The sequence below is a fragment of the Manis pentadactyla genome, chromosome 1 (genome assembly GCF_030020395.1).
Source record: "Manis pentadactyla isolate mManPen7 chromosome 1, mManPen7.hap1, whole genome shotgun sequence".
NCBI classification, from domain to species: Eukaryota; Metazoa; Chordata; class Mammalia; order Pholidota; family Manidae; genus Manis; species Manis pentadactyla.
Window position 1 is genome coordinate 233,254,156 of NC_080019.1, and position 25,386 is coordinate 233,279,541.

Consider the following 25,386-nt stretch of genomic DNA (forward strand, 5'->3'; position numbering starts at 1 on the left):
GGGGTGGTACCTGCCAGGCCTTTGCCGGTGGCCCCCTGGGGCAACCCCACTCTGACCCAGCCTCAGCCCTCACCAGGTATGCCGCCATCCTTGAGTGGGCCCCTGAGAGCTGGTGTGTCGTCATCCTTAGGATCTGACCAGGTCTCTGGGAGCCAGGCCAGCCAAGGAACACCCGGGGGCGGGGGTGGGGGATCCCACACCCAATCCTTTGGCCTGTGTGACCCAGAGCTGAGTGTGGGTGATGCAGGGGACCCAGAGGGGACACAGACAGGGCTGGCCACTGGTCCTCCCTCCGTGCGGGCCCCTGCTCAGCCTCAGCTTTGAGGGGCCTGCCCTTCTCCTCTAAAGCATCCCCCTGTGTCGGATGTCCGACAGTATCTCCCTCGTGGGGTGCACGTGGTGGGTGACTTACATGGACAGTGTCTGAGGACAGTGCCCTTCCTCACTGCCACCCTGGGGGCAAAAGGGGTCTAGTAACAGCAGAGGCGGCTGCTCCTGTCCCTACACACACACCTGGGGCCAAACCCATCGTCTCCCTGAGTCAGCAGTGTTACAGGGCCCTAGTAACTCATCGGGGGCCTGCCTCCAGCAATTTCTCAGTTAACATTAGCCTGTATTAGTCATTTTCATAAACCCCACCCCGTTACAGGCCCCTAACGCCCCGGGACTGCCCTCCCGGGCTGGGGCTGGAGGACGGAGCCGGTCTGCCAGGGCGGACCCTGCCCTTAACCTTGCCAGTCTGTCTGTTCGGCTGTAAAGTGGGGCTAAGGAGGCCACCATCCCCCCCCCCAAGTCCACCAGGGCCGAGCGGGGAGAAGGAGACGGGGTGGTCTGCCGGGAAGGTGCCCACAGGCAAACGGGCAGGCCGAGAGTCGGTGCTCGGTGCGGGTCGCCCCGGAGGGCAGCGCGCCTGGCCCGCAGGAGCCCGGTGGCGGGCGGGCGGGGCCCGGGGAGAGAGGCGCCCCGCCCCGGGGGCGGTCCCGGGAGTCCTAACCGCGCCGCCGCCAGTCGCTCCGCACCCTCCTCGCGGGTCTGCAGCTCCGTCACTGTCTCCGTCTCTGTCTCCGTCTGCGTCCCCGCGTCGCCGAGCCATGGAGGGCTACCACAAGCCTGACCAGCAGAAGCTGCAGGCCCTGAAGGATGCGGCCAACCGCCTGCGCATCAGCTCCATCCAGGCCACTACGGCGGCCGGCTCGGGGTGAGCGCGGGCGCGGGCCGGGGCGGCGGGGACCCGGGGGCGGGGGGCCGGGGCGGCGGGCCTGCGGCATGGAGCCGCCACGAGGGCGGAGCCCGGGGGGCCGGACGTGCGCTTGCAGGCCGGGCTGGAGGTGTCTTCCCTTCCGCCGCGCCGCGCGCCCTGGGCCCGGCTTCCGCCTGCAGCCGAGGCTCCCGGGCGCCGCAGGCCGGCCCGCCCCTTGCTTGGAGCCGCAGGGACCCTTCTCCGGCCAAGCCGGGGGGAGGGCCACCATGGTTGCGCCGTCGCCGATGGCCGGGCCCGGCGCTGTGCACGGCGTGGGCGCCCCTAGTAATGTTCACCTGGCGGGTGGGGAAACCGGGGCGCCGAGTTTAAGTGGGTGGCCCAAGGTCACGTGCCAGGAGCTGGAATTTGAACCCCCACGGCCCAGTGCCAGAGCGCCTGCTTTAACTGCTTCATCTTGCAGGGAGTCTGGGGCCTGGCCTCCTTCCCCCTCCTCCCCTTTTCCTCTCCACCTCACATTTCTGCTACCCTTAGGTTGGCGTCCAAATTTGGAGCAGGGGGCCGCTGAGATGCCAGGGAGGACCGTGAGGAGGAAGGTGGCCACGTGCGTGCAGAGTGAAGGGAGGTCTGAGATCTGCCCAGAGGCTGGAGGCCGGGGAGGGTGAGGTTGGGAAGGCTGGGAGAACCCCGGACCAGGGACCAGGGCCCAGGCCCAGGCGGAGGGCACGCAGGCCTGGAGGCTAGGCGCACTTCCCCGGGGCCAGGGGTAGGCCCTTCCCCCAGCAGCCAGCCCTCTGGCTCAGAAGGTGGGGAAAGGCCGTTCCTCCTACCGGGGAGCCTCCTCTGATGCGGGTGCGGGTGGCAAGGACAGTGGTAATAGAAGGGTCACCGCACAGCCAAAGGCGCCCAGTGAGGCCATTGACAATCAAAGGGCAAGCCAGGCCAGAGCCTGTTCCCCGCCCTGTGAAATGGGAGCTGGAGTATCTCCTACACTCTGGGGGGTTTCAAGGGTTCCAGCGCCTCCCTTGGGGCCTGGCATGATCTGTGTAGACCACAGTGATTCACAAAATATTCTGAGGGCTGGGTGGGGGGTGATGTTCAGGAACCTTCCCAGCTGACCTGTGTGCTCAGAACAGTGGCAAGCGCCTGACTTCCGGCCAGTTTCATACAGGGAACATTACTAATAAGCAGACCTCTTTTGACCTTTAGGGTGAGTATGCACTCATCCTTTGTGCCTATAAGACCCCCAGTTTTCAAGTGAGAATAGACCTCTTCTGGCAGGCCACCCCGAGCTCCACGCACACTGGGGACCCTCTCCCTCTGGGGTTTGTGTGAGACGTACCCATTGTGTGGGGAATCCCTTGCCCAGGCAGGGACTCTGCTGCCTCTGGGTGCCCCCTTACCAGCCTGACATGCAGTAGGTTTGTGCACCTTGTATTGCTCCTGGGCACTACTAGGTCCGCTCCTCTTGACCATTTCAAGGGGTCATTTGCCCTGCAGGCCTGGTTGAGCCTAGGAGCTGTCCAGCCAGGCTTCTGGGGGTCTAGCTGGAGAGACACCACAGTTACCCAACTAAATAGGGTTACATATCTGAGCATCTTTCAGGGCTAGATGTGACCTGCAGACAATTAACAGGGTCACTGAGCAGACAAATAGGTATCCCTGGTATGACACAGCATCCTTGATGGCATATATTGTCTCATGGGTTTTGAGAATAACCTCGTGGATAGATGCTCGCATTTTAAAGATGGGGAAACAGTCTAGTGTGTTAAGTGACTTGCTGAGCTGGCCTGGCCGCTCCACACCGCCCAGTGAGGGGCTGGGGTTCTCAGGAAGCCTTCTGGGCAGGCGGGCTGCAACAGGGAGGAGAGTGGAGAGGGGAAGGCGAGGTGCAGTGATGGTGTCCATCAGTTTGAAGGCACCTTGGGAGAAAGCAATTATTACAACTGCAAAGGTGGGGGGCTTTGAGGGGAATCTTTGTTAGGTAAACTCTGGGTCCATGGAAAAGATACTGTGTGGGGGCTGAGAGGTACACCAGGTTTACATTGTAATGCTTTAGGGATGATTTCGCAGAACTCAAAGTGTCTCGTCTGCAAAAAGGAAAAATAAGAGGATAAGATACACCAATTCCTCTGTGTTTGTAAGTGTGTAAAAGATGCAGGAAAGAATTGCTTAGAGAAGACTTACATTCCAGAAGGAAGTAACATTGTTACACAAACTGTCACAAGAGAGATTTTGAAAGGTGTGTCCAGAGCTGCATGTGCACAAAACATGGTCAAGGAAGGCAGGTCCCAGCAGTGTTCCCGCCCTTGGCTGTATTTTTTGAGACCCACTCTTCCCTCACCACAGAGGATGAGCTCCATCAGGTGAAGGCCAGTCTTGAGGCCCTGCCCTGCTCTGGGCTGCAGTCACAGCCAGAGCGGCAGCCCTGGCAGGATGCCCCCTTTCCCGGGAGCTGGCAGCTCTGGTGGCGGAGCCCCTGTTGTGTGTCTTCGGGTCCCATACAGAGGCTCCACTCACATCCCATCAGGGAGGACGGGCTGTAGGGGCAGGTCTCGGGGAAGTCCTGATTTCTGGGTAGCTCTCCCGCTCCCATGTCGCTGGACCTCCCAGACCCTGGGCGGGGAGGACACACTGGCCTCTGTGTCCAGGGAGCTGAGGGACAGCCCTCACAGAGGGCTCTTTGTGCAGGCAGCACCCACTCAGGGCAGAGCTGCTCTGGGGTTGTATCCTTCCTCGTGCTCAGGGAACTGTGGCAGGGGTCCAGCTCATCCAGGCTTTGCCACAGTGAAACCCAGTGGCCTTGGCAGAAGTGGCCAGGCCACTGAGGCTGGTGCTGAAGATTCCCAGTGCTCACTGACCAGTGCTGGACTGTGGCGTTACCCACATGGTGCTAGTGTCATCAAGGAAGCCACCGGAATTGGGCCTGAGTCAGGGAGGGCTGGGCTGTGCTTTTAATAGTCCCCTGGCTCTGATCCTCACTGTTGAGGAGGGGACCTGGGAGCATAGTGTCCGGCCAGACCGGGCTGGTGAGGACAAGCAGGTAGGACTGTAACCCTGGCTCTGTTCTGACAGCTGTGCGTCTGTCCAAAAAGCCCTTCCCACCCGAGGCCCCCAGTTTCCCCATCTTTAAAGGAGAAGTGCCTAGATGGGGGTTTCACAGGCAGTCCCTCAGGAGCGGGGCCGGGGACAGAGTGAGCAGGCGCCGGGGTCGTGTGCCCTGCTGCCCTGGGCTGCACATCCTGGTGAACCGCGCCTTTGAAGCCACTGCTCCACACAGGCCCAGCATCTCTGGGCAGACACTGCCGCCCAGCCCTGCTGCTCCACCGGGCTGCCTGCCACCCACTCTGAGGCAAGAGAGAAGTCGTTAGGATTGCCCCAGCAGCAGCATGTCCCAACGTGCAGTGAGGACAGCTGCCCTGACTCCGTTCTCTGCCTGCGTGACCTCTGAACGCAGCGGGGCTGGTGGGCGGTGTGTCTCGAAGCTGGGAGCCGGCGCAGCCCCTGGTTAGGGTCTGGCCGAGACCCTCCTGTGTCTTCTCGGGAGCTCTGACCCCACTGTGGCCCCTGTGACAGCTCTGAGCCCTGGACTCCACTTCTCTTGGCGGGCCTTTGTCACTAGAGCCTGGGGGATCTCGTTGCCAAGACCACAGGCGGCTGCCCTGATGCCCAGGGCACTCGGAGGGCAGGGACCTGCCCTGTGCAGACCGGTCCTTAGGTGGGTTCTGTGCTCTGGCCCCGAAGGGGAGGCAGAGTCCATCCAGTGAGGTGGCCTCGGGGACCCTGGCTGGACCGAAGCATCCACGCCACTTGGGTTCTTGCTCAGCAGTCAGTTGCACTCGTGGCCCGGACATCGGCTCCCAGGGCTGCGCAGCCGGGCAGGGGTGTGTGGGCACCCCTCTACTGGCCTTCAGCACCTTCTCTCCTCCTCCTAAGAAAAACAAATCTATAATGGCTCTACTGAGGTGTAATTTGCACATCATAACTTTTTAAGTACACAGTTCAGTGGCTTTTAGTAAATGAACCATGTAAGTTTTAGTGAATGTACGACATCCAATCTTAGGACTTCACCAACCCCGGAAAACCCCTCACGCTCACTGCATTCACTCCCCGCCCAGCTCATCGCTCATCCACTTTCTGCCTCTGTAAATGCAGTTCTTCTGGACATTTCATAGAAACGGAGTCTGTACAGAATGAGGTCTTTGGGTTCTGGCTTCTGTCCCTTAGCATCATGCTCAGAAGGTCATCACGTCATAGCACGAACTAGTACTTGGTGTGGATATACCGCATTTTGTTGATCTGTTCGTTTCTTTCTCTTAGCATTTTCCTTTTGTCCTAGCTCTTCTGATGGCAGACTGTGTGGCCTTGCGCAAGTCTCTTCCCTTCTGTGGACCTTATCAGTTCCATCTGCAAAATGAGGAAGAGGTTAGATTTCATCTCTGGTGTGTTCAGAGCTCATTTACTGAACAGCTGCCACTTTTCTGTGCATTGTGCCACGCTCTTACAGGCTACCTCCTACTACCCATTTTTACCATGAGGAAACAGAGGCTCATCGTGGACACATCCCTAGGTCTGAGAGCCAGGTAGCATCATTTCTTCATTTGTGAACTTGGTGCCAGGTGCAGCAGAAAAGGCTTGAAGTCCCTGCCTTCATGGAGCTTGTGTTGCAGTAGAATAGACAGGCCGTAAGCAGCCCAAAATGTCAGATGGCAGCAAGTGTGAGTGAGGAAAGAAGGGGTATTTCCGGTAGTGTGCTCAGGGAGGGCTTCTCGGAGGAGGTGACATTGGGGGCCACACCCTGAAGGAACACTCTGAGGTCTGGAGGTCTATGCAGACACAAGCCAGCAAGAGCAGCTTGGGGATCAGGAAGCACAAGGACCCGAGGATCACTTCCCATCTGGCATCTCAGGATTCTCACCTAAATATTGTTTACAGAATAACCATATGCCTACAAAGCATACAAATAAGGTACAAAGGTTGTAAATAATGACCTTGTATGTGCCTACCACCAGGCTTGAGAGCTAGGACATCGTGGCACTGTGGAACTCCTGGGGCCCCTCTGTCATATCCTTCCTCCCCCAGAAAGAGCTACCCCCTGAATTTTGCATTATCATTCCCCCATTTCCCTTAGTTTTATAACATTTGTGTATCTTCATATGCAGTTTGGCCTTCTGTGCTGTCAGGTCCCCTGCGGTGTGCCTCGCCACTTTGTGTTTGAGGGATAATGTCAGCCTTGCGCTGGGCTCTCCCCACTGTCCTGCAGCCCCATCTCTGACAGCACCGTGATTAATTCGTGCCAGTGGTGGGCACGGGCCTGGGCTGCCGGCCTGGCCGCTGTGGACACTGTAGGTGTCCTAGAGTTCTGGGGAGGCACGTGCAAGTCCTGCTGTTGTTCCTGTGGGTGGAGTTGATGGGCCTCAGGGGATGCGAACCTGCAGCTATTATGGTTAGGTTCCTTTTTCTTAGTTCGAAGGTTGCTCCGTGTTTCTGTCTTCCCAAGTCAGTGAGTTAATTTGCCCTAGACAATTTACTGTTTTCAGGTTTATTTGCATCCTGTTGTTGGGGGTATTTTTTATCTGTTGTCATGCCCTCCTTCCATTTCCAATATTGCCCCATTCTTTTATCAGGCCCTGCCTTATCAGAAGGTTGCTAAATATTTAGTTTTGGGGGTGTTTTTAGATCTACCTCTGTGCTTTATGTAAAATTGTACATTTGCTTCCCATCTCGTCAATTTCTGTTAATGTCACTGCCTTTGAGCTCACTCCATTTTTCTAACTTTTTAAGTCAGACCTTGGCTATTGTATTGGTTTCCAGCTTGTGTGTTTTTTACCATCTCCTTCAGATACTTTTCTCTTCTTTGAAGCAGATTGTGTGTCTTTTGGTTTTTGCAGCATTGGGGACCGCCTCTGTGTGGCCGTCCTGGGTGTGACTCCCTGCCGTGCAGGCCCCACTTGTGTGTGGGGACAAGGGCCACCTGATGGGCGCTGGCAGCCTTCTCTGGATAGTGGAGAGGGGCCCAGCCAGAGGCGGGAGGGAGCTTTTCTGCCTTTTCCCTGCAGCAGGAAAAAATGTTATAAGGAAGAGAGAGGGAACATCGGGAGGAAGGGGCGTCCTCGCCTGGCGGGGACCCTATCTTGGCCTCTCCGAGCTCACTGCAGCACCGTCCCACGTGAAGCGATTTGGGACTGAAAGGGGACTGTTGAGGCCTAGGCAGGTCTTTGAACAAAACTTGAACCCCATGCATCCCCACCCCACCCCACGGTCTCCGGCCCGTTGTCCATGCCTGCGTCCTGTGCAGCGCCAAGGGCTGGGACCCTCACCCCAGTAGTCCCCGCCAGGGCAGGCTGAGCTTGCAGGGGAAGTGCAGGCCCTGAGGCCACAGGCTCGAAATCCATTTGCAGTCTCGAAGTCCCTCTAGTCGACTGAGCTTGAAAGCGACTGTCCCCCGTGTGCTCGGCACTTCACGGAGCCCCAGCTCCACCATGGGCTCATGTCCTCCCTCCTGCCTGGCCTGGGGTCCCAGCCTGCAGACGAGGAGTTAGCGGCACCGAGAGGCTTGGCATCTGTCTTCCAGCAGGTGGTGTCGGCTGGTGATGACCTGGGCACTTTGAATGCGTTCTCTTACTGGGGCTCCTGGCTGCCCCCATTCAGAAGTGAGTAAGTGAGCCTCAGGGAGGTGGAGCCCTTGCTCAGTCCACACGGCCCAACGGCACAGCCCACGTCCCTACCCTGGGACACTTTGCAGAGGGAGCCCCCCGAAAGCTCTGGGGCAGAGTGGACACCGAGCCCCTAAGAGCCCCTTATTCTGTATGTTTTACTTGGTGGGAATGAAGACAGGGCCAGCGGTGTGGCCGGGACACAGGCTTTGGAGGGAGTAAGATAGGTGGCTCCCCGCTTCATGGGCCTAGGAAGAAGGGTTGCATCAGTGACTTACGACTTCCAAGCCTGGGTACACTTCTGCCGCCTGGAGAAAGGGCTCGTGCCATGCCGTTTACCCCTGAAGCCCCTTCGTGGTGGCCGGGTAGGACTGCCAAGCTGGGCTCACCAGGTACACAGGGCAGAGGAGCCCCACACCTGCCTCCCTTCTTCCTCCAGGGAGCAGCTCGGCCCACCGTCCACCCTCCTCCCTTCCCGACTCTTCGCAGGGTGGGGTCACGCCTTTTGAGACAGGGCTCCTCCGGGACCAGGATGACCAGTGTCGTCTGGGGTGCCCTGCAGCCGAAGTCGGGCGCTAGGAACGGGACGCCGGGTCCCCGCCGGCAGAGGAAGGTTTCTCGTTTACACTTCCTCACCTCCCTCGTCCAGGTCCATGACCAGGCGTCCGTAGAGATGGTTAAGTATCAGAGGACTGTGTGCTGGGAAGCTGAGCACTAAACCAGCATGGACAGCTCTGGACTCTCTACTAATGTGTCTGCGTGGGCGTGACTCACCCCTAACCGGTGGGGGCGCCGTGTGCTCCCGGTGGTGCATGTGCCCTTGGGTTTGGCATTGGGCATGTTTTAGTGTGAAGGACTGCAGACAGCAGTGTCGGGGCTGTGCTAGGCTGCATGGAGGGGAGGCTGGGAGGCACGTGCCCTGAGGCTGGCATCCTAACAGAAGTGTGCACCAGGGGCCTCGGGGTTGGCCAGGAATGACAGCGTGTCCTGCCGGAACCCCAGCTGCGAGCCCCATTCCCGAGGGCCGGGGCTGGGCTAATCACATGGGTCCCTCAGAGACCTGACCCTGAGTGAGGCTTGTCTCTAAGGTGGAATCTCTGCACTTCTTGTTAATTCCTTTGCCCAAAGCCATTCAAATAGCTGCAATTAATAAGAGCAAGAGGCTAAAAAAGCAGGGGGTGGGGATGGGGGGGGAGTGGAGGGATCCCTTGACCCCACAACTGGAGGGCTGGAGGGCATTCTCTTAGTCAGCCCCACTTCGGCCCCATCTCAGGCAGAAGGGATTTTAATGTTTTCATGAGTAGCCTTTATAGGAGACAAGATTGTGTTTTGCCTTTTAAATTCTGCAGTAAAGCATGGTTTCTAAGGGCTGCACCAGCCCTCAAGCTGCCAAGTAGCCCCGTGACGCTTTGGAGGGCCCGGAACCCAGGCAATCAGGCTGCTGGCTCCATGTGCTGAGGCTGCCGGCAGATCTGTGGTGCTTCCGGGAGCCTCAGTCCCTAACCCTGCCATGGCCTCAAGACCAGCAACCCTGGGGCCCAGGAGCACACATGGGCAGAGTCCTGGGCAGTCCCCCCAGGATGCAGCTCAGTCGCTGAATCCCATAGCTGCTTTTAGAAGCCACAAGGCCAGACTGGGCCCCTCCTGTCTTATTCTAGAATTTTTCAGTTGCTATAACTCCAGAGGTCTGGACTGTTGGCCCCTGGGAGGGTGCCCCGTGCCACCTCCTTGAGACTCATGCCACCCTCCCAGGAGCAGGAGCACCTGCCCCTCTGATAGGCCAGGCCTGTGACCCCTTGGGATGTGTACCCCAGGCCCCTGAACACGGGCCATCATGTGCGTGTCCCTCTCTCTCCTGGGTCCCAGCCACCCCACGTCGTGCTGCAGCGCTGCGGAGATCATGGCTGTCCTCTTTTTCCACACCATGCGCTACAAGGCCCTGGATCCCCGGAACCCTCACAGCGACCGGTTTGTGCTGTCCAAGGTAGGAGCCTGGCCCGCCCTTGGCTGGAATCAGGGGCCCTAGAATGGTGGGAAGGTGCTGGCAGCAAGTGGTCTCCGAGGGTGCCCACCCCCTGGTGTAGGGTAAGCCCACCGGGCTCCTTCCCGCCTGCTGCACCTGGCCCTCCCCTTCATGTCTTGCTCTGTGCTGACCCAGCTATAAACTTAATCCAAGTTAAGGAATAAACGACTGAATTAACAGGGGACCATGGAAATGATCCGCAGGCGTTCCCCCAGTTTCATGCTGACAGGCAGGACTCAAGTCCGGGCCCGGGGCACAGCCCTGGCTTTCCGCACGCATCTTCCGTGCTGCGCACTGCAGCCAGCTTCAGGATGGGGCACCCTGCCCCCACTCCCCGCCACATGAGAGTCACAGCCACAAACCCCTGAAGCCTCTCTGCGCCCAGGCCTGGCTCTGTGGCCTCTGGTCTCCCAGGGCAGGCGGGAGAGCTTAGAAGTCTGTCCAAGCCACTCATGCCAGAAGCCAGGGATTAGGGCAGCCGGCTGCCTGCTGGGGTTTTGGCCATGCCGGCCTCACAGCTGCGCGCACCCCCTGCACCTGCCCTGGGCCTCGGCTGTGGGGACTCTGGGCTGGAGGGGGATGAACAGGGAGTGGCCATCACTTGCAGCCTCCCCTGAAAGGGATGCCCTGGCTGGCAGGCTGGGCCGGTCCCGGTTTCTGTGTGCGATGGGAACAGCCCCGTGCCCCCCTCCCGCCCCCTGGCAGGGTCATGCGGCTCCCATCCTGTACGCGGTCTGGGCTGAGGCCGGCTTCCTGCCCGAGGCGGAGCTGCTGAACCTGAGGAAGATCACCTCCGACCTGGATGGGCACCCTGTCCCGGTAAGCGAGTGAGGCCTGTGTCCTTGTGCAGTTTCTCAGGCGTGTGGGGGCAGGGGCATCCCCTGCAGCGCAAGGTATAGATAAATGGAGGAGGGCACTGAGGTGGGGAAGGAAGTGGGTGTTTCCAGGGCAGTCTTCACCCCCAGGGCTCCGGCCCGGGGCGCTCGGGTCACCTACAGGGAGGGCCTCTCCCCTGCACCACACACCCAGCGCCCTTCCTTCCCTGCTGGGCCTCCCTGGCCAGGTGGACGCAGCTTGGGAGAGGCTCACAGGGGGCCTATAAGGGTCGCAGCAGGATGCTGGCGATGCCCCAGGAGGGGCCCAGTTTGCTCCTCAGGGTGCTGATCCCTGCGGGGGGTTGTAGTTCACGGGTCTTCGCCCATCCGGGCACCCACCCGGGCAAAGGATCCATCGGATTTGTGGTGAATTCTCCCAGCCACCATGTGGCGGGCGATGAGGGTGCTGAGGCCCAGGGTCCCTGCCCAGGCACACAGCTCCCAGACGGGCACAGCTGGTGTTGGACCCCAATGCCCCCAGTTGCTGCTGGGTGAGGATGAGCAGCCACACTGGGGTGGAGGCTGTCCCGGAGCCGGGCCTCCTGCAGACCCGGGGTGTGGCCGCCACGGCCCAGAGCCCAGGGTCCTGTGAGGGGCTTGGGAACTTGCTGCTTCCTGCCGCCCCCTGTGAGTAACTGGGCCCTCTGTTGTGGCAGAAACAAGCTTTCACTGACGTGGCCACCGGCTCCCTGGGCCAGGGCCTTGGAGCTGCCTGTGGGATGGCCTACACTGGGAAGTACTTCGACAAGGCCAGGTAACACGTCTGCCCCCCAGTCCCCTGGGTGATTTTGGACGGGTTCAGCCTTCCCCACTTCCCCCAGGCACCCCGTTTTGCCTGACCGGGGCTGAGTAGGGACTGAGAAACCATGCGTGGTGTGGAGGGCCTGAGGCTGGGACCACGACCGGCCGCCGTTCCAGCTGCGGAGTGAAGGGACCTGCGCAGAGTCCCTTGTCACTTGCTGGCAGGGCCGGGTTTGAACCCAGAGCCCGTGCTCCTGACCGCGTGCTCTTTGGCCAGAGTGCCGTGGCTGGTGAGTTCCTGTGTCACCCTCGGGCCTGGTGCCTGGATCCTGGAAGTCTCAGAAGGCCCCACCCCCAGTGTCTGACTAAGTGCCACAAGCCTAGACCTCAGCCGCGTACATCCATCTTGGGAGAGGAGAATATCATGAGTTCTGTGGGATCCTGGGCGTCTCTGACCCATCTGTCAGCCAGGGAGGGACCCAGTGTTGGAGGGGTTGGCCTGTGGAGGGCAGGTGGGCTGCCTGCTGGGGGCGCTCTGCCGCTCTGGCTTCGGGGCGGCTTGGAGGAGACCCCCTCGAGGCGGATTCCAGCAGCCAGGTGGACAGCGGACAGGTCTCTGGGGAGAGGGGAGCAGTGCCCCTCGGGTAGGAAAGCCCTCGTCTGCGATTTCCCCATGCCTTCCCCCCCCGGGGGGGGGCCCTGTGCTCCGCGCCGTAGAGAGCTTCACCTTGATAAGCCCCTGCCGAGTGGCAACCTGAGCACGATCACCTGCTCATTGATGGGGAAACCAAGGCAAGATGCTTGCCTAGTGGTGGAGGCAGGATTTGAACTCAGGGCATGCATTTGGAGTCTCCAGGCTGCTCTGGGGACCCAAGGGAAGTGCCAGAGGATCGAGCAGCCCTGTGAGCAGGCAGCTTATCGGGGCAGGGGCCTGTAGAGCCCGGCCTGCAAGTGGCAGGGAGCACCCAGGTCTGCAGCTTGCAGCTCTGCACCGCCCTGCAGGCCAGCCCACTGGCGGGAGAAGGGCCGCAGCCAGGGCAGTGGTGGGGTGTGGTGGTGACTGTGGGCCCCGAGGGCCGGCGGCTGCCGGGAGCCTGAACGGGAGCCACACTGCAGTGAGCAGCCACTGGGCAGTGGAAGGGCGGGCCCCTGAGACAGCCCTCTGGGGGGCGGGGGCCGAGAGGCCTTCCCACCCTCGGGTGGGTGTCGCCAGGCAGCACGTTTGCCCTCAGTGCCTGGCTGAGCTTGGAAGTGAGGTTCATCTATACCCAGAAGCAATTCACCCTGAAGTGAAGAAAGTCACAAACAATGGGATGTATGTTTAAAGGTGTTTTATTTGGCACAGAACCAGAGATGTGAGTTAATTACTCCCTACAGTTGCTTGAAATAATTCCCATGAAGGGCCATTTCCTGACCCTCACATGCTGGAGCAAGCCCATGTGGGGTTCCCAGCACCAGGGCTGAGGCGCAGGCCCTGGCTGTGCCCCGGGCAGGAGGGTGGTGTGGCCCGGGAATGCCAGGCCCCGGCTCTGGCCTCTGGTCAAATGCCTTCTGCCATCACCCAGAGTGCAGATTGCAAATCGGCCCTCTTTGGTTTCTGGGTATTTGGTGGGGGTGGGGGTGGGGGATGCTGGTGGGGGTGGTTATAAAGTATCTACTTACTTGAAAGATACAGAAACGCAGTAAAAAGAAATGAATGTTTTCCTTTTTCTTAAGCAGCCCATTTGAGTCTGTTTAACAAAGTATCATGTTTCCTGAGAAGAACAGTATATATACTTTGTCATCCTGGTATGGATACAATTTCACATTCTGCTTTTTAGAAAACTCTAAACTTGTCCGGAACACTTTCTCAGCCCGTGACTGTCAGGCGAGTTTTAAGGATGGCATAATGTCCTGTCTTGAGGATGTGCTCTGCCCACTTAGGCAGGCCCCACCCTGTCAGACATTGGAGGCAGTTTCCAGCCCCCTCTGCAGCAGACACTGGTCCCCTATTTGAATCCTTTTCATTCTGATAGTCTGTGACTGGGCATGTGCAGCCCTCACCCTACACCTAACAACTCAGCAACAAAGCCTCGGGGTTCGCCCCAGCTTATGCAGGGCCCCTTCCTGGTCACAAGCTCCCTAGTGTCTGCTCAGGACCCCAGGACACCCTCCTGACCTGAGGCTGTGCCCGGACCCCACCCTAGGCCCCAGTCCCTCCTCCCTGGAAGTGGGCGTGGGGCAGGAAGGCAGCCAGTGCTTCCCTAGAACCCCTCTCTGGGCAAATCTAATTCCCTCAGGCCTGCTGTGCCAGCCCCGAGCCCCTGCACCGTCCCGGCCCCCCGGTAGCCTGCCGGGGAGAGATGAGCCGAGTGTGAGGACGGCGTGCAGGTTTGCACAAACCGGTGGGTGTGAGCCCGAGGCCTGCTCAAAGCCTGGTCTGGCAAGGGAGCCTCCCTGAGCTGGCGGCCTGCGGGGGTGCTGAGTCATGCTGGCGGGCTGGCTGGCCCCACTGCTTGTCCCGCCCTCCCTGCCTCGGCCCTGCAAGCCCCTGGCCGCCTCCTACTGCAGGGGCGGGGCAGCTGGGCCCCACAGAGCCTGTCTGGGCACCGGCCGCACTCCCTGGGGCCACGCCGCTGGGCAGTGGGCAGGGGAAAGGGGGTCTCCAGTCCTGTAGCCCTCACCCTGCAGGCGTCCCTAGACAGCAAGGGGTAGGCAGCCAGACCTCTGAATCCTGTGTGGCCTTCAGACAAGTCCCTTGAGCTTGGGGCCTGTTTCCTTGTCTGTGTGAGGAGGGAGCTACTCAGCACAGGCCCCACTCTGACCCCTTGGTGCTCAGCCCGTGAATGGGGTTCGTGTCTGGGCTGTGGTGCTGCCCCTCAGTCACCTCCAGCGCCTCATCCTGGGTGGGGACCAGAGTCCCTGAACTGGTTTCCCTGCCTCCAACCTGTGCCCCGGGCCCAGGAAGGTTCTGTTCACCGGGTATCTTACCCTATTCTCAGTGCTATTTACTGCATCACCTACCTGTGAAATGACGTGGTTGTTTCATTGAGGGCAAGACAAGGCCCTTGGGGCAGAGAAAGGACCGTGTCCAGCTCATCTTGGGGCCAAGAACCAGCCTTAGGGAGAGCCCAGCCTGCGAGACACCTGGCCTTTCTCCCCTTGAGGCCTCACTGAAGGATACTGCCTGGTGGTGTCTTGGCCCCCGACAGCCCACCTCCTCTGAGCAAGGCCCAGGGTTCCCCTACACTCCCGGTTCAAGGGGGTGCTGAGAGAAATGGCCCCTGCAGCAGGTGGCACAGGACCCTCACGCCTGGGGAGGGTAGGTCACCCCAGTGTCCTTCCCCCTGGTCCTGCCCTAACGGCCCCACTTGCCAGTCCTGCTGACCAGGCCCCAGGGGTGCCAGGGCAGGCTGGCTCCTCAGGAGGGGCGGGCCGGGTGAGGGTCCAGCCCCTGACCCACTGCCCCACTGCCCCACCCGCAGCTACCGCGTCTACTGCCTGTTGGGAGATGGCGAGCTGTCCGAGGGCTCCGTGTGGGAGGCCATGGCCTTCGCCAGCATCAACAAGCTGGACAACCTCGTCGCCATTCTTGACATCAACCGCCTGGGCCAGAGTGACCCCACGCCGCTGCAGCACCAGATGGACATCTACCAGAAGCGCTGCGAGGCCTTCGGGTGAGTACGAGGCGGTGGCCGAGCGCCCTCCCAGCGCAGGAGCCATCAGGCTGCAGCCTCGCAGGCTCAGGGGAGGCAGGGCGGGGACCCCTCAGGCCTGGAGGCAGCCGAGACGACACCGTGCCTTTGTGGGCCACGGGCCCGTTCTGAGTCCTTCCTCCGCTGGTTGTGTGGCACGCTCGCCCTCAGGGCTCCCGCCTAGCGAGATGGCACAGAGCCTCCCTTTGTTCTGGGTGTGGAGGAAGAGGTGCCCAGCGTGCTCTGGGCTCGTGCACAGAGGCTAAGGGGCAGGTAGCTGATGGGTTTGGACACCATCTGGTAGCCACGTGCCATGCTGGCCTCGGCTAGCCAGAGAGGGGGAGCAAGCTCGTCTCCTAGGGAACCGGGAGAGGGGGTTTCTGGACGTCCCCAGGGGCCTTGCATGGTTGCAAGCTCAGAGCCACTGTTCCAAAGCAGGGAGGTCCGTCTGGGTGGGTGTCAGCCAGAGGGGCCCGCGCCTGTGTCGCTCCCCTGCCCCGGTGACAAGCCGCTCTGCAGTGGGTCTCTGAGGGACCCTGGCCCCCAGGCTCAACTTTGGTGCAGAGACTGGTGGGCACTGGGCTGGACAGGACAGGGCTCTGGGGAACAGGACCATGCTTCTTAAAGGAGGGGACAGTCCAGGTGGGGGTGCAGTGCCTGCGGTCACAGCACACAGAGGTTCTCTCTGATGACCAAGCTTATAGAGGGAGAAAATGAAGAGAAAGTATTCTCTCTGAGCCGCAGAGTGTCTCAGAGGCCTCCCCACGACCACATCAGGCGGGACTTGGAGTGTAACACCTGCAGTCTCCCTGACTCTGTGCCCTTGACCCTGTGGCTCCGAAGCCAGAGCCCTGAAGTCCTTGGGCAGGTTACCCCACCTTCTGTGTAAATGGGGGCAGCGGCAGCACCCATCCCATAAATGGGTGAGTGTGTGATGTGCTCGGTCTGGCGCCTGCACGGAGGGGGCACCCAGTAGGAGCCAGCTGTGACGGAGTCCTGGAAAGGTCTGCCTTGAAGAAGGGAAAGGCCGCCCTGCCCCAGCAAATTCCCTTGTGTGTTTGCCAGCATGGTTCATTCTATAAATGTTTCCACTACCACATCTGGCTGGCATCGCCAAAGGGATCAGATGTGTCCCCAGATCAAGTTTGGGCCAAAAAAATTCATCAAGAATTTAATAGATTTCGGATCCAGGGCATTGTCCCAAAAGCAGCCTTCAGTAGGAAATGACTAGAAGGGAATGAAAGAGAATAAATGAACTAAGCTTTGAGTTACTTAGGAAAACAGAGGGACATCTGCTCGAAGGCAAGCAAGAAATACCTCAGTGGGAACAGAGAAAGGAAAACCCGAATTGGAAGCAGAAAGGGTTTGAGCTTGCCAGTGCTCCAGCTTGACCCCAGCACACGGGGCACACCCACCCTGGGGCCCTCCGCCCCCTGACCCTCGGCCTTCACTGTTTCTGTCCCCAGCTGGCATACCGTCATCGTGGATGGACACAGCGTGGAGGAGCTGTGCAAGGCCTTTGGCCAGGTCAAGCACCAGCCTACAGCCATCATTGCCAAGACCTTCAAGGGTCGAGGGATCTCAGGTACCTGCCCCCATCCCCATGGGGACTGGGGTTCAGCTGGGGGCACCCTCTGAGGCCCTGTGCCTGGGGAAGCACCAGCCCTTTGCTGCCTTACTGAGTGTACCGCCCCGGGGATGGGGGCAGGGGACTGTGTCCCCGAGGCAGCCCAGCAACCCATGTGTCTGAGGCAGGATTCAAACCTAGGTCAGGTTGGGCTCAGCCAAGGGGCATGTATAGGCAGGGAGAGGAGGGCCAGGGGGTAAGGAGAAGACGCACAGGTGTGAGCAGTCCCCACACTCACGCTGGCTGCCCCGAGCAGAAGGGCGGGTGCAGAGCAGGAGAAACCGGGAAACACCTAGGTTCTCCCCAGGTGAGAGGTGAGTGGGTAACCCTCCAGCAATGGAAAAGTGCTGCCAGAGGCCTGTGCAGGCAAACGGCGGAAGAGGAGCCTGCACTAGGCCCAGTGACACAGGCACAGCCGCTCCCCAGCACCCGGGGTGGGGCTCCAGGCCCCTCTAGCAGAGACGGCCTTTGCCCAGTTTATAAACATGGGGAAGTGGGGCTGGAGGTGGTCAGGAATTTACCCAGGGACATAGGGAGTCTGTGGCACTAGGGCCCTTAACTGCAGGCGCTGTGTCAGCTGCTATGCGCCACGTGCCCTCGCTGCCCAGGGGTTGGGGGTGGGGGGTGTCATGGCTCCCCCAGCCTGCGTGGGCCTGAGTGAAGGCATTCACCTCTGGGGAGGGACACAGCTAGGGGCCCTCAGGGGGCTGAGCATCAGGGCCAGGACTCTGCTGTACTGTTCCCGCCTCGGTGCTGCCTGGCATGAGGCCTCAGGCAGGGTCGGGAAAATGCGTGGCTCCAGGGGGTCTGGAGCCACTGGGAGCTACCTGGGAGGGTCGGGCCCTGGCTCTTCCTGGGCTGCAGTGGCATCTGAGGTGACCTTGGAGGAGGGGGCCTTGCCCTTCCCCACGCGTAAGGCCCCCCGAGGGGTTTAGCTGGGAGCTCATGGAGCACATTCTGCTGCTCGCCAGTGCCTGGGGTGACCTAGGCCCTGCTCTGAGCCTCAGCGTCCCCTCTGATGGCCAGGATCCCTCCAGACGCACTCGACAAACGGAGGCTAGCTTCTGCAGCAGCAGATGGCTCTGCAGGGAGCGGGCGGGGCAGAGAAGAGCAGGTGGGCTGATTGGCCCTGCACGCTTCCCCCCTCAGCTGTGAGCTCCTGGAGGTGCCACGTGGGATTCCCGGGACCCACGCCCTCCTTTCCCAGCCCCCAGCGTAGGGCTCTGCTCGACTGTGATGCCACCCGTCCTTTGCCTTCCTCCAGGGGCCTCCTGGCTCGCCCTCAGGGCGGAGAGCCAGGCATCCTAGCCCTGGTTTACCTGGCCCCCATCCTCCCCTGTCATCCCCCTAGGGGTAGAAGACAAGGATTCTTGGCATGGGAAGCCCCTTCCCAAGAACATGGCTGAGCAGATTGTCCAGGAAATTCACAGCCAGATCCAGAGCAAAAAGAAGATCCTGGCAGCTCCCCCGCAGGAGGACGCCCCCGAGGTGGGCATCACCAACATCCGCATGCCCACCCCACCCAGCTACAAAGTCGGGGACAAGGTAAGGAGTCGGACCTCGCTGTTCTGTTCTGGCGCCCTGAGGCTGGGCCAGCATGGGCCTCGGGAGGGCTGGGCAAGCGGGGAGAGGCCCCGAGGTGTCGCTCTGCCATTTCCTGCATGGGGACAGCCTGCTCTGGCACTGTTTACTGTGGGGGCTCCGAGGGCAAGGGACTTGCCCAGTCACACAGCAAGCTACCGACTGCACTGGGATCCAGGCCCTCCCGGGTCCCCCGTCTCTGGTCCTTCGGGACCTCGCCTGAGCTCAGGACACCCCCATATCTGGCCTGGCAAAGGCTAGGCAGGCCTGTCCTCCCGGATGCTCCCCACTCTGAACATGCTTCCTGACTCCCAGGCCCTCGTATTCCCACGCAAAGTGGGTAAGTTCAGGCCTCGTCCCAGGGCTGGAAACTGGAGGGGTTAGGGCGTCTTTTCCCAGTCAGACAGCTCGCAGCTGGGCTGAAGGCAAGGGGCTACAGGGGCTCCCAAGACAGTGCAGAAGTCCCGCTGGCAAACTCACAGAAGTCACGTTTCTGTAGGACTGTGTCGTCAGGCTGTCTTTGGCCCACATATTTATCCTTTTACTCCCTAAAAGCTGTTACCCTCCGCAGAGCTGCAGGCCACATGCCTACCACAGTACTCAGAGCCTTCCCCCTCCTCCCCACAGATCGCCACCCGCAAGGCCTACGGGCAGGCCCTGGCCAAGCTGGGCCACGCCAATGACCGTGTCATCGCCCTAGACGGGGACACCAAGAACTCAACCTTCTCTGATCTCTTCAGAAAGGAACACCCAGACCGCTTCATCGAGTGCTACATCGCTGAACAGAACATGGTGGGTGCCAGGGCGGAGTCGGGGGTACTCAGGCAGGTGCGTCCTGCTCCTCCAGGCAGCTCCGCTGACAGGGCCGGTGACTCTGGGCCAGCCAGCCGCCAGCATTGACTCAACCTGAAGTAACGGCAGGGGCAGGGGCGGGGTGTATACGTACCGGTTACAGCTAGTGGTTGAGTGTGCAAACGGGGAGGGGCTGCACAGGTGCACATGGGTGCACGTAGGCCGGGCGTGGAGCAAATGGGCAGGCACGACCAGGGAGCTGGACACCGTGGGTCTAGCAGTCGGGGCAGGCCTCCAGGACTGCATGTCCAGAGTTCTTCCAACTGAACCTGTCTGAGGCTTTTAGCCTTGGCAGCTGGAGGGTCCAGGCTAAGCTGGCAGGGTGTGGGGGCTGGGGAGGCTCCAGGTCTGGGGAAGGAGCGCTAATGTCAGCTGGTGTCAGAGCCACCGAGAAAATGGCTCATTAGAACCAGTGCCTGTGCTCCGGATTTGGGGCCCGGAGCCTCCGCAGACACCCACAGGGGCCGGGAGGACGGGTCTCTGAGAGGCCAGGGAAGGATGGACCATCTGTGACCAGGCTTACTGTCCTGCTTTGTGAAAGACTCTGCTTGTTGCTAGAAAAAAAAGATCCCAGGAAAATAATGGGCATTTCAAGGCAGAGCAGCTTGCTGTTCAGAAACACTGCAGGGTCCACGGGTGCACAGAAGTCTCTGGCACAAGAGGAGAATTAATAGGCTGAAAGACCTAGGTCAGATGAGGCCACCCCTCGGCAACTTCTGTTACTCTCGAGGGGGGTCCTGGGCTCCCCGGCCTCATCTGCCAACTCTGCAGGGCTGATGCCGTACCTCCGCCCCCAGGTGAGTGTCGCAGTGGGTTGTGCCACGCGCGACAGGACGGTGGCCTTCTGTAGCACTTTTGCGGCCTTCTTCACACGGGCCTTCGACCAGATTCGCATGGCGGCCATCTCCGAGAGCAACGTCAACCTCTGCGGCTCCCACTGTGGCGTGTCCATCGGTGAGTGAACCGGGGCCAGGCGCTTCCTCCTCTAAGTTCTTCCCTGGACTCTGGACCGGGGTTAAGGGGCGCAGGGCCAGGATCACATCCCGTCCTCAATGGGGGTCTCACTCGGTGTGTCCTTTCTTCACCCCAGGGGAAGACGGGCCTTCTCAGATGGCCCTGGAAGATCTGGCCATGTTTCGGTCAATCCCCACGGCAACTGTGTTTTACCCAAGCGATGGGGTGTCTATGGAGAAGGCGGTGGAGTTAGCAGCCAATACAAAGGTCGGTCACGTGGCTCTTCCTTCTGCTGGCAGCTGTAGCTCCTCCCTGCAGGGACCGCAGCGGGGGCCAGCGTGAGGCACGGACCTGGTCATCTGCTGCCCCACCGTCGAGCCTCCTGACCCTGCCCTCGGTGTTGGTGGCTTTGTAGGAGTTAGACCGGGAAAAAGGAAACACATTACCACCCTTTCTGCACGTTTGCTGACTGATCGCCGTGCCCTTTCCCCACTGAGAATCCTGGCGGCCCTGCCGGTCTAACAGGAGGTGCCTCTCTGCCCTCCCTGAGCTGGGTCCTCCAAGACAAGGATACAAACGAGAGCTGAGGCAGCGCGGTCCAGAGCGCTGTGGTTCCCGGCCCTCTGGCCGAGCGCAGGGCGTGCTGCCAGGCAGAGGCCAGTCCGCCCAAAGGAAAGCCATCCTCCATCTGGGGCATGACTGGCACAGTCATTAGTGCTCTTGCCCAGGTTTGAAAGGTCCTTCCTGCTATGGACGCAGGCAGCAGGAGGGGACTTGCAGACCCTCCGTGGAGACAACAGGGCGGGGAGATACGCAGGGTGGAGTGATGGCCTTTCTAGAAAGAGTCCACTCTTCAAGGTCAGATGTGCTGCGTCCTGTGATCCTCCGTTGTTCTGTTTTATTCCAGGGCATCTGCTTCATCCGGAGCAGCCGCCCAGAAAACGCCATCATCTATAACAGCAACGAGGATTTCCAGGTCGGACGAGGCCAGGTCAGTGCGGTCCATGCCTCGGTGCGGCCCTGTGAAGCGCCACCCAATCCTGAGCCTCGCTCCCTTCCCCTCCTCCGTGTCGCCCGCAGGTGGTCCTGAAGAGTAAGGACGACCAGGTGACCGTGATCGGGGCTGGGGTCACCCTGCACGAGGCCTTGGCTGCTGCCGACTTGCTTAAGAAAGGTGAGGAGGGAGGGTCCCAGAGAGTCTTAGATTGGGCGCCACCTGTATACTAGGTCTCGGGTGAGAAAGAATCCATCTAAGAAGTGATGGCAGTGGTACTGAAGCCGCCCTCTGAGCACTTCCCAAGTGCCCGGCCCTGTGCCTGCGCCCTGGCCCGAGGGTGGAGGTGCCCCAGCGTGGCGCTCAGATCAGAAGCCCTGGAGCCGGCGGTGGGCCTGGGCCCCCCCCAGCTGGGCACTAGTCAAGCACGTAACTGACTCCACCTCGCAGTGCCTGAGCTTCCCTCCCGTAGAGTGGAGATGCCGTCCCCTCCCTGTGGGCCGTCCCGAGGATTTCATCACTGTGACCTGGCATCGTCATCGCCGCCAGCTCTCAGGCGTTAGCTCCTGAGACAAGCCTCCCCAGTCGTAGAATCACGCAGGATAGATGGCATGTTGCAGCCGTGCCGAGCACCAAGGAGAGGGTGGATGTGGGTGCCCGAGGAAAGTGACACCAGGAGTGGGGGGGACTGACGAGCAAAGGGGAGCGGGTGTGCAGGTGTGCAGAGCTCCGAGGAGCCGGCGGAAGGTCGGCCGGAGGCAGAATCGGTGGAAAGCGGGGGAGCCCAGCCCCGTCATGGAGGCAGGCCAGGGGCGGGTTTGAAGCAGGTGTGGCGGAATCAGACGTGTTTTTCTGAGGTCGCTGTGCAGGGTCCTCACGTGACATCCTCATGCCTGAGGCCACAGCTCCCCCACAGCCATTGCCGTATCAGGTCAGACACTGGAAACTGTCCCTCTGGTGTCCCTTGATCTCCAAAGCCATCAAGGAGGGTGATGGAAAGCCATGGGGGCCCCACACAGGCCACTTGGCATTCCTTGACACCAAGGGCTGAGATCCCCTGGCCCAGGGCGTGAGGGAAGGGAGCTCCTGAGGCCTGCGACCAGACGCAGCTAAATCAGGCCAGGAGGCCCCCTGGAGGAGGTAGGTGGGTACAGAATATCTGAGGACGCGGGCATCCTAGATAAGCAGAGGAAGGGAGGATGCCCCCTGGGGCTGGCAAATAGACTGACTGGGATCAGGGACAGCTGGTCCCCCCTGGGACAGGCTGCAGGCTTTTAGCTGTGACAGCTCTCAGGCAGGCTGGCAGGCACCCACCCAGGTGCCCCCCCACGAAGGGCAGACCCACGGCACCCAGCCCGGCCTCTCAGCCACCCTCTGCGTCCTCTCCCTCCCAGAGAGGATCAACATCCGCGTGGTGGACCCCTTCACCATCAAGCCCCTGGACAGGAAGCTCATTCTTGAGAGCAGCCGTGCTACCAAGGGCAGGATCCTCACGGTGGAGGACCACTACTACGAAGGTAGGGCCTGGCCTGCGCCGGGGACCGGGTGGGGTAGGGGGCCAAGGCAGGAGGGCCCTGGAACAGCTCCTGGGAGCCCCTGCCACCCGGCAGCTCGCGAGGACCCTGACCTTGCATCCCCGGCAGGCAGTCACACCGGGAAAGCAGCACAGGATGGCTGAGTCCGTCACAGAGCAGCCCTCCGCAGGCACACCGCCCCCTCCCAGGCAGCTCTGGGGAGGAGATGGGCTTAGAATCCAGGGTCAGGGGCACATATTCAGCCATGGTTGACAGCTGCCCTGAGGATGGTGTTAAAAATGACTCTGGGGCCACAGTGAGGCTTACAGGGAAAAAAATACCACGAATAGTGATGTCTGCTCTGGCTGCGGGCGGGGAGGGTGGCGTTTATGCTGACTGAGTCACCCCTGAGCAAGGGGACACACTGAGACTGGCTGAGGCTGGGGGGCCAGGGGCCCCACGCAGTGTGTGCCCTGAGGCCGCCTCACCCGACTGCCCTCCTGCCCTTTGCCCAGGTGGCATAGGTGAGGCCGTGTCCTCCGCTGTAGTGGGAGAGCCTGGTGTCACCGTCACCCGCCTGGCCGTCGACCAGGTGCCGAGAAGCGGGAAGCCGGCTGAGCTGCTGAAGATGTTCGGCATTGACAGGGACACCATTGCGCAAGCTGTGAGGGGCCTCGTCGCCAAGGCCTAGGGTGCGGTGTGCAATGGCGGCTCCACATTCCCAAGAATCGGCAAAGGTGCTGGAGATGTACGGAGAGGAGCGGTAAATACATGTTTTGAGAATAATGAACTGGCCCTGAGATGTTTTTGCTTTGATGTGAAGGCTGCCAGTGCCCAGGCTCGCCTCTCCCTCAGCCGCCTCTCCCCGGGGGGCTCAGGGCTGCCTCGCTGTCCAGAAGCTGTCCAGGGCCCCACAGGGCCACCTCACCTCCCCACACCTACGCCCCATGGTCAGAGGTCTCCAGGGGTGGGCAATACATTTGCTTAGTGTCCCAGCTCCGTCTGCGCACGCTTAACCTGCCATCCCAGAAGGGTGGAGGGAAACAGCCCCATTCTGGGGTGGAAGGTGACCCTCAGGATGGCAGAAGTGAAGGTCCAGCTCCAACCCGGCACCAGAGGTGAGAAGTTCTCAACCCCAAGCGTGCAGAACTGCCTTCCCTCACCTTGGTAAGCCGCAGGTTCCTGGGCCTGGACCCTGCATGTGACGGCTTCTGATGTCACACTGAGATTGCCATGCAGGCCCAAGTTCCAGGCCCTCCCAGGTTCCCGCACTCCCCCGACCACAGCTTAGATCTCCCCCTGCCACCTGGGCTCGGCTGAGGCAGGCCTTGCTTGTGGCCAAATGCACAGAACCTTGTACTGGCCTGGGACCAAAGAATGCCAGGAACAGAGGGCTGGGTGCTCCTGGACACGGGGGACCCCAGGAAAGCCCTCCGCCCTGGAATTGAAATGTCTATGCACTGTAGACATATCGTGGGTTCTCCCAACAATCCGGACAGCACAAGCCTGTCACACCCACAGTCAGCTGACCACCGTCATACAGTGGCCATGCCAGGCTTGCTGGTACCCAGGCTGTGAGCCTGCGTCTGACAGCAGCAGTTCTCGAGGAAGCTGGGAAGAGCAGGCCTGGGGAGGAGCCTGGGCTGGGCTGGGCTTTGCAGCCTGCTGGCACCAGCTAGAGGGGCTTCAGGGCAACCCCGGGGGAGGGTTGGCCCCAGGCACTGCAGAAAGCCCATCTAGGGAGGGAGCAGGCAGGCCTTCCTGCATGGGACAAATGGGGGCACACAGTTCTCAGCCAGAGCTCTGGGTCCTGGCACAATCGGGGTGCCCCTTGTAAAATGCAAAATAACAACAGTAAAGGGTGAAAGTGAAGAAATCCAGAGGTCTGCGGGCAGCGCCCAGGGATGGGGAGCCAGCTGGTGGTCACCCCTGGAACTGCAACACCTGGAGGGAGCAACCTGGATCTCTGCCAACTCGCCCCTGGTCCCCAGAGCTTACAGCCCACACAGAATTTTGCAGAAGCAAATGGGACAAGGTCACCTGAGCTGTGGACACAGGGCTAGGACAGCAGGGAGGCCAGGGAGGCCTGCTGGGCCTGTCTATACTCAGGCCACGGCCCTAAAGACCTGGGCAGCCCTGGCTAATCCAAGCGAGGGCCAGGACAGGCGGCTGTCCTCAGCATAGCCTGCCCAGCCTCTCAGAGGCCCCCACAGCTTGTCATGCAGGAGACGGGCCTGGGTGGGCAGGCACAGGGAGCTTGGGAAGGATATGGGAGGCGGAGCAGTATTCCCAAGGTCCCCAACCTCATCACCCAGACCCGGTCCTGGGACATGGAAAGACATGGGAAACCGGGACATTAGGGATCCAGGAGCCATGGTGAACAGCTAAAGCTCCGCCTCCTTTTTTTGATGAAAAGACAGAATGTGCTTGGTAAAGAATGTGCTAGAAGCCTAGTCAGCTGGGCCCTCATGGGAGTCCGAGGAACTGTCACTTCCCCCTCAGTCCCTGACCAGGGAGGATAAGAAGCCAGGACAGACTGCCTGAGGCTCTCCTTGGCCTGACCCACGGAGAGGCCAGGCCTCGTGGCTTAGGCGGCTGAGCAGGAAGTCAGCGTGGCCTGGAGGCCAAGGCTGCAGGTCAGCTGGGCCCCATGGCAGCCTCAGGACAAACTCCTGGTACCAATGAAAGGCTGTCCCA

At 60.7% G+C, this 25,386-nt stretch overlaps 1 protein-coding gene across 1 annotated transcript; it reads left to right on the plus strand.

Moving 5' to 3' along the window:
* Window positions 1-1,009: 1,009 nt before the first annotated feature.
* On the plus strand, window positions 1,010-23,475 carry TKT (transketolase). Its single transcript, XM_036877818.2, has 14 exons — window positions 1,010-1,198; window positions 9,721-9,838; window positions 10,583-10,696; window positions 11,409-11,506; window positions 14,958-15,149; window positions 16,634-16,752; window positions 18,146-18,339; window positions 19,003-19,167; window positions 20,025-20,181; window positions 20,318-20,448; window positions 21,089-21,172; window positions 21,262-21,355; window positions 22,570-22,692; window positions 23,205-23,475. Exons 1-14 carry the CDS (start codon window positions 1,092-1,094, stop codon window positions 23,378-23,380), a joined length of 1,872 nt encoding a protein of 623 aa, XP_036733713.2. The 5' UTR covers window positions 1,010-1,091; the 3' UTR covers window positions 23,381-23,475.
* Window positions 23,476-25,386: the final 1,911 nt, after the last annotated feature.

What these genes read in the sequence shown, in the direction of transcription:
- TKT (XM_036877818.2), top strand. Translation starts at nt 1,092, where the DNA reads ATGGAGGGCTACCACAAGCCTGACCAGCAGAAGCTGCAGGCCCTGAAG. An exon ending in CCACTGTGGCGTGTCCATCG is followed by an intron (nt 20,182 to 20,317) that starts GTGAGTGAACCG and finishes TCTTCACCCCAG; the next exon opens with GGGAAGACGGGCCTTCTCAG. An exon ending in TCCAGGTCGGACGAGGCCAG is followed by an intron (nt 21,173 to 21,261) that starts GTCAGTGCGGTC and finishes TGTCGCCCGCAG; the next exon opens with GTGGTCCTGAAGAGTAAGGA.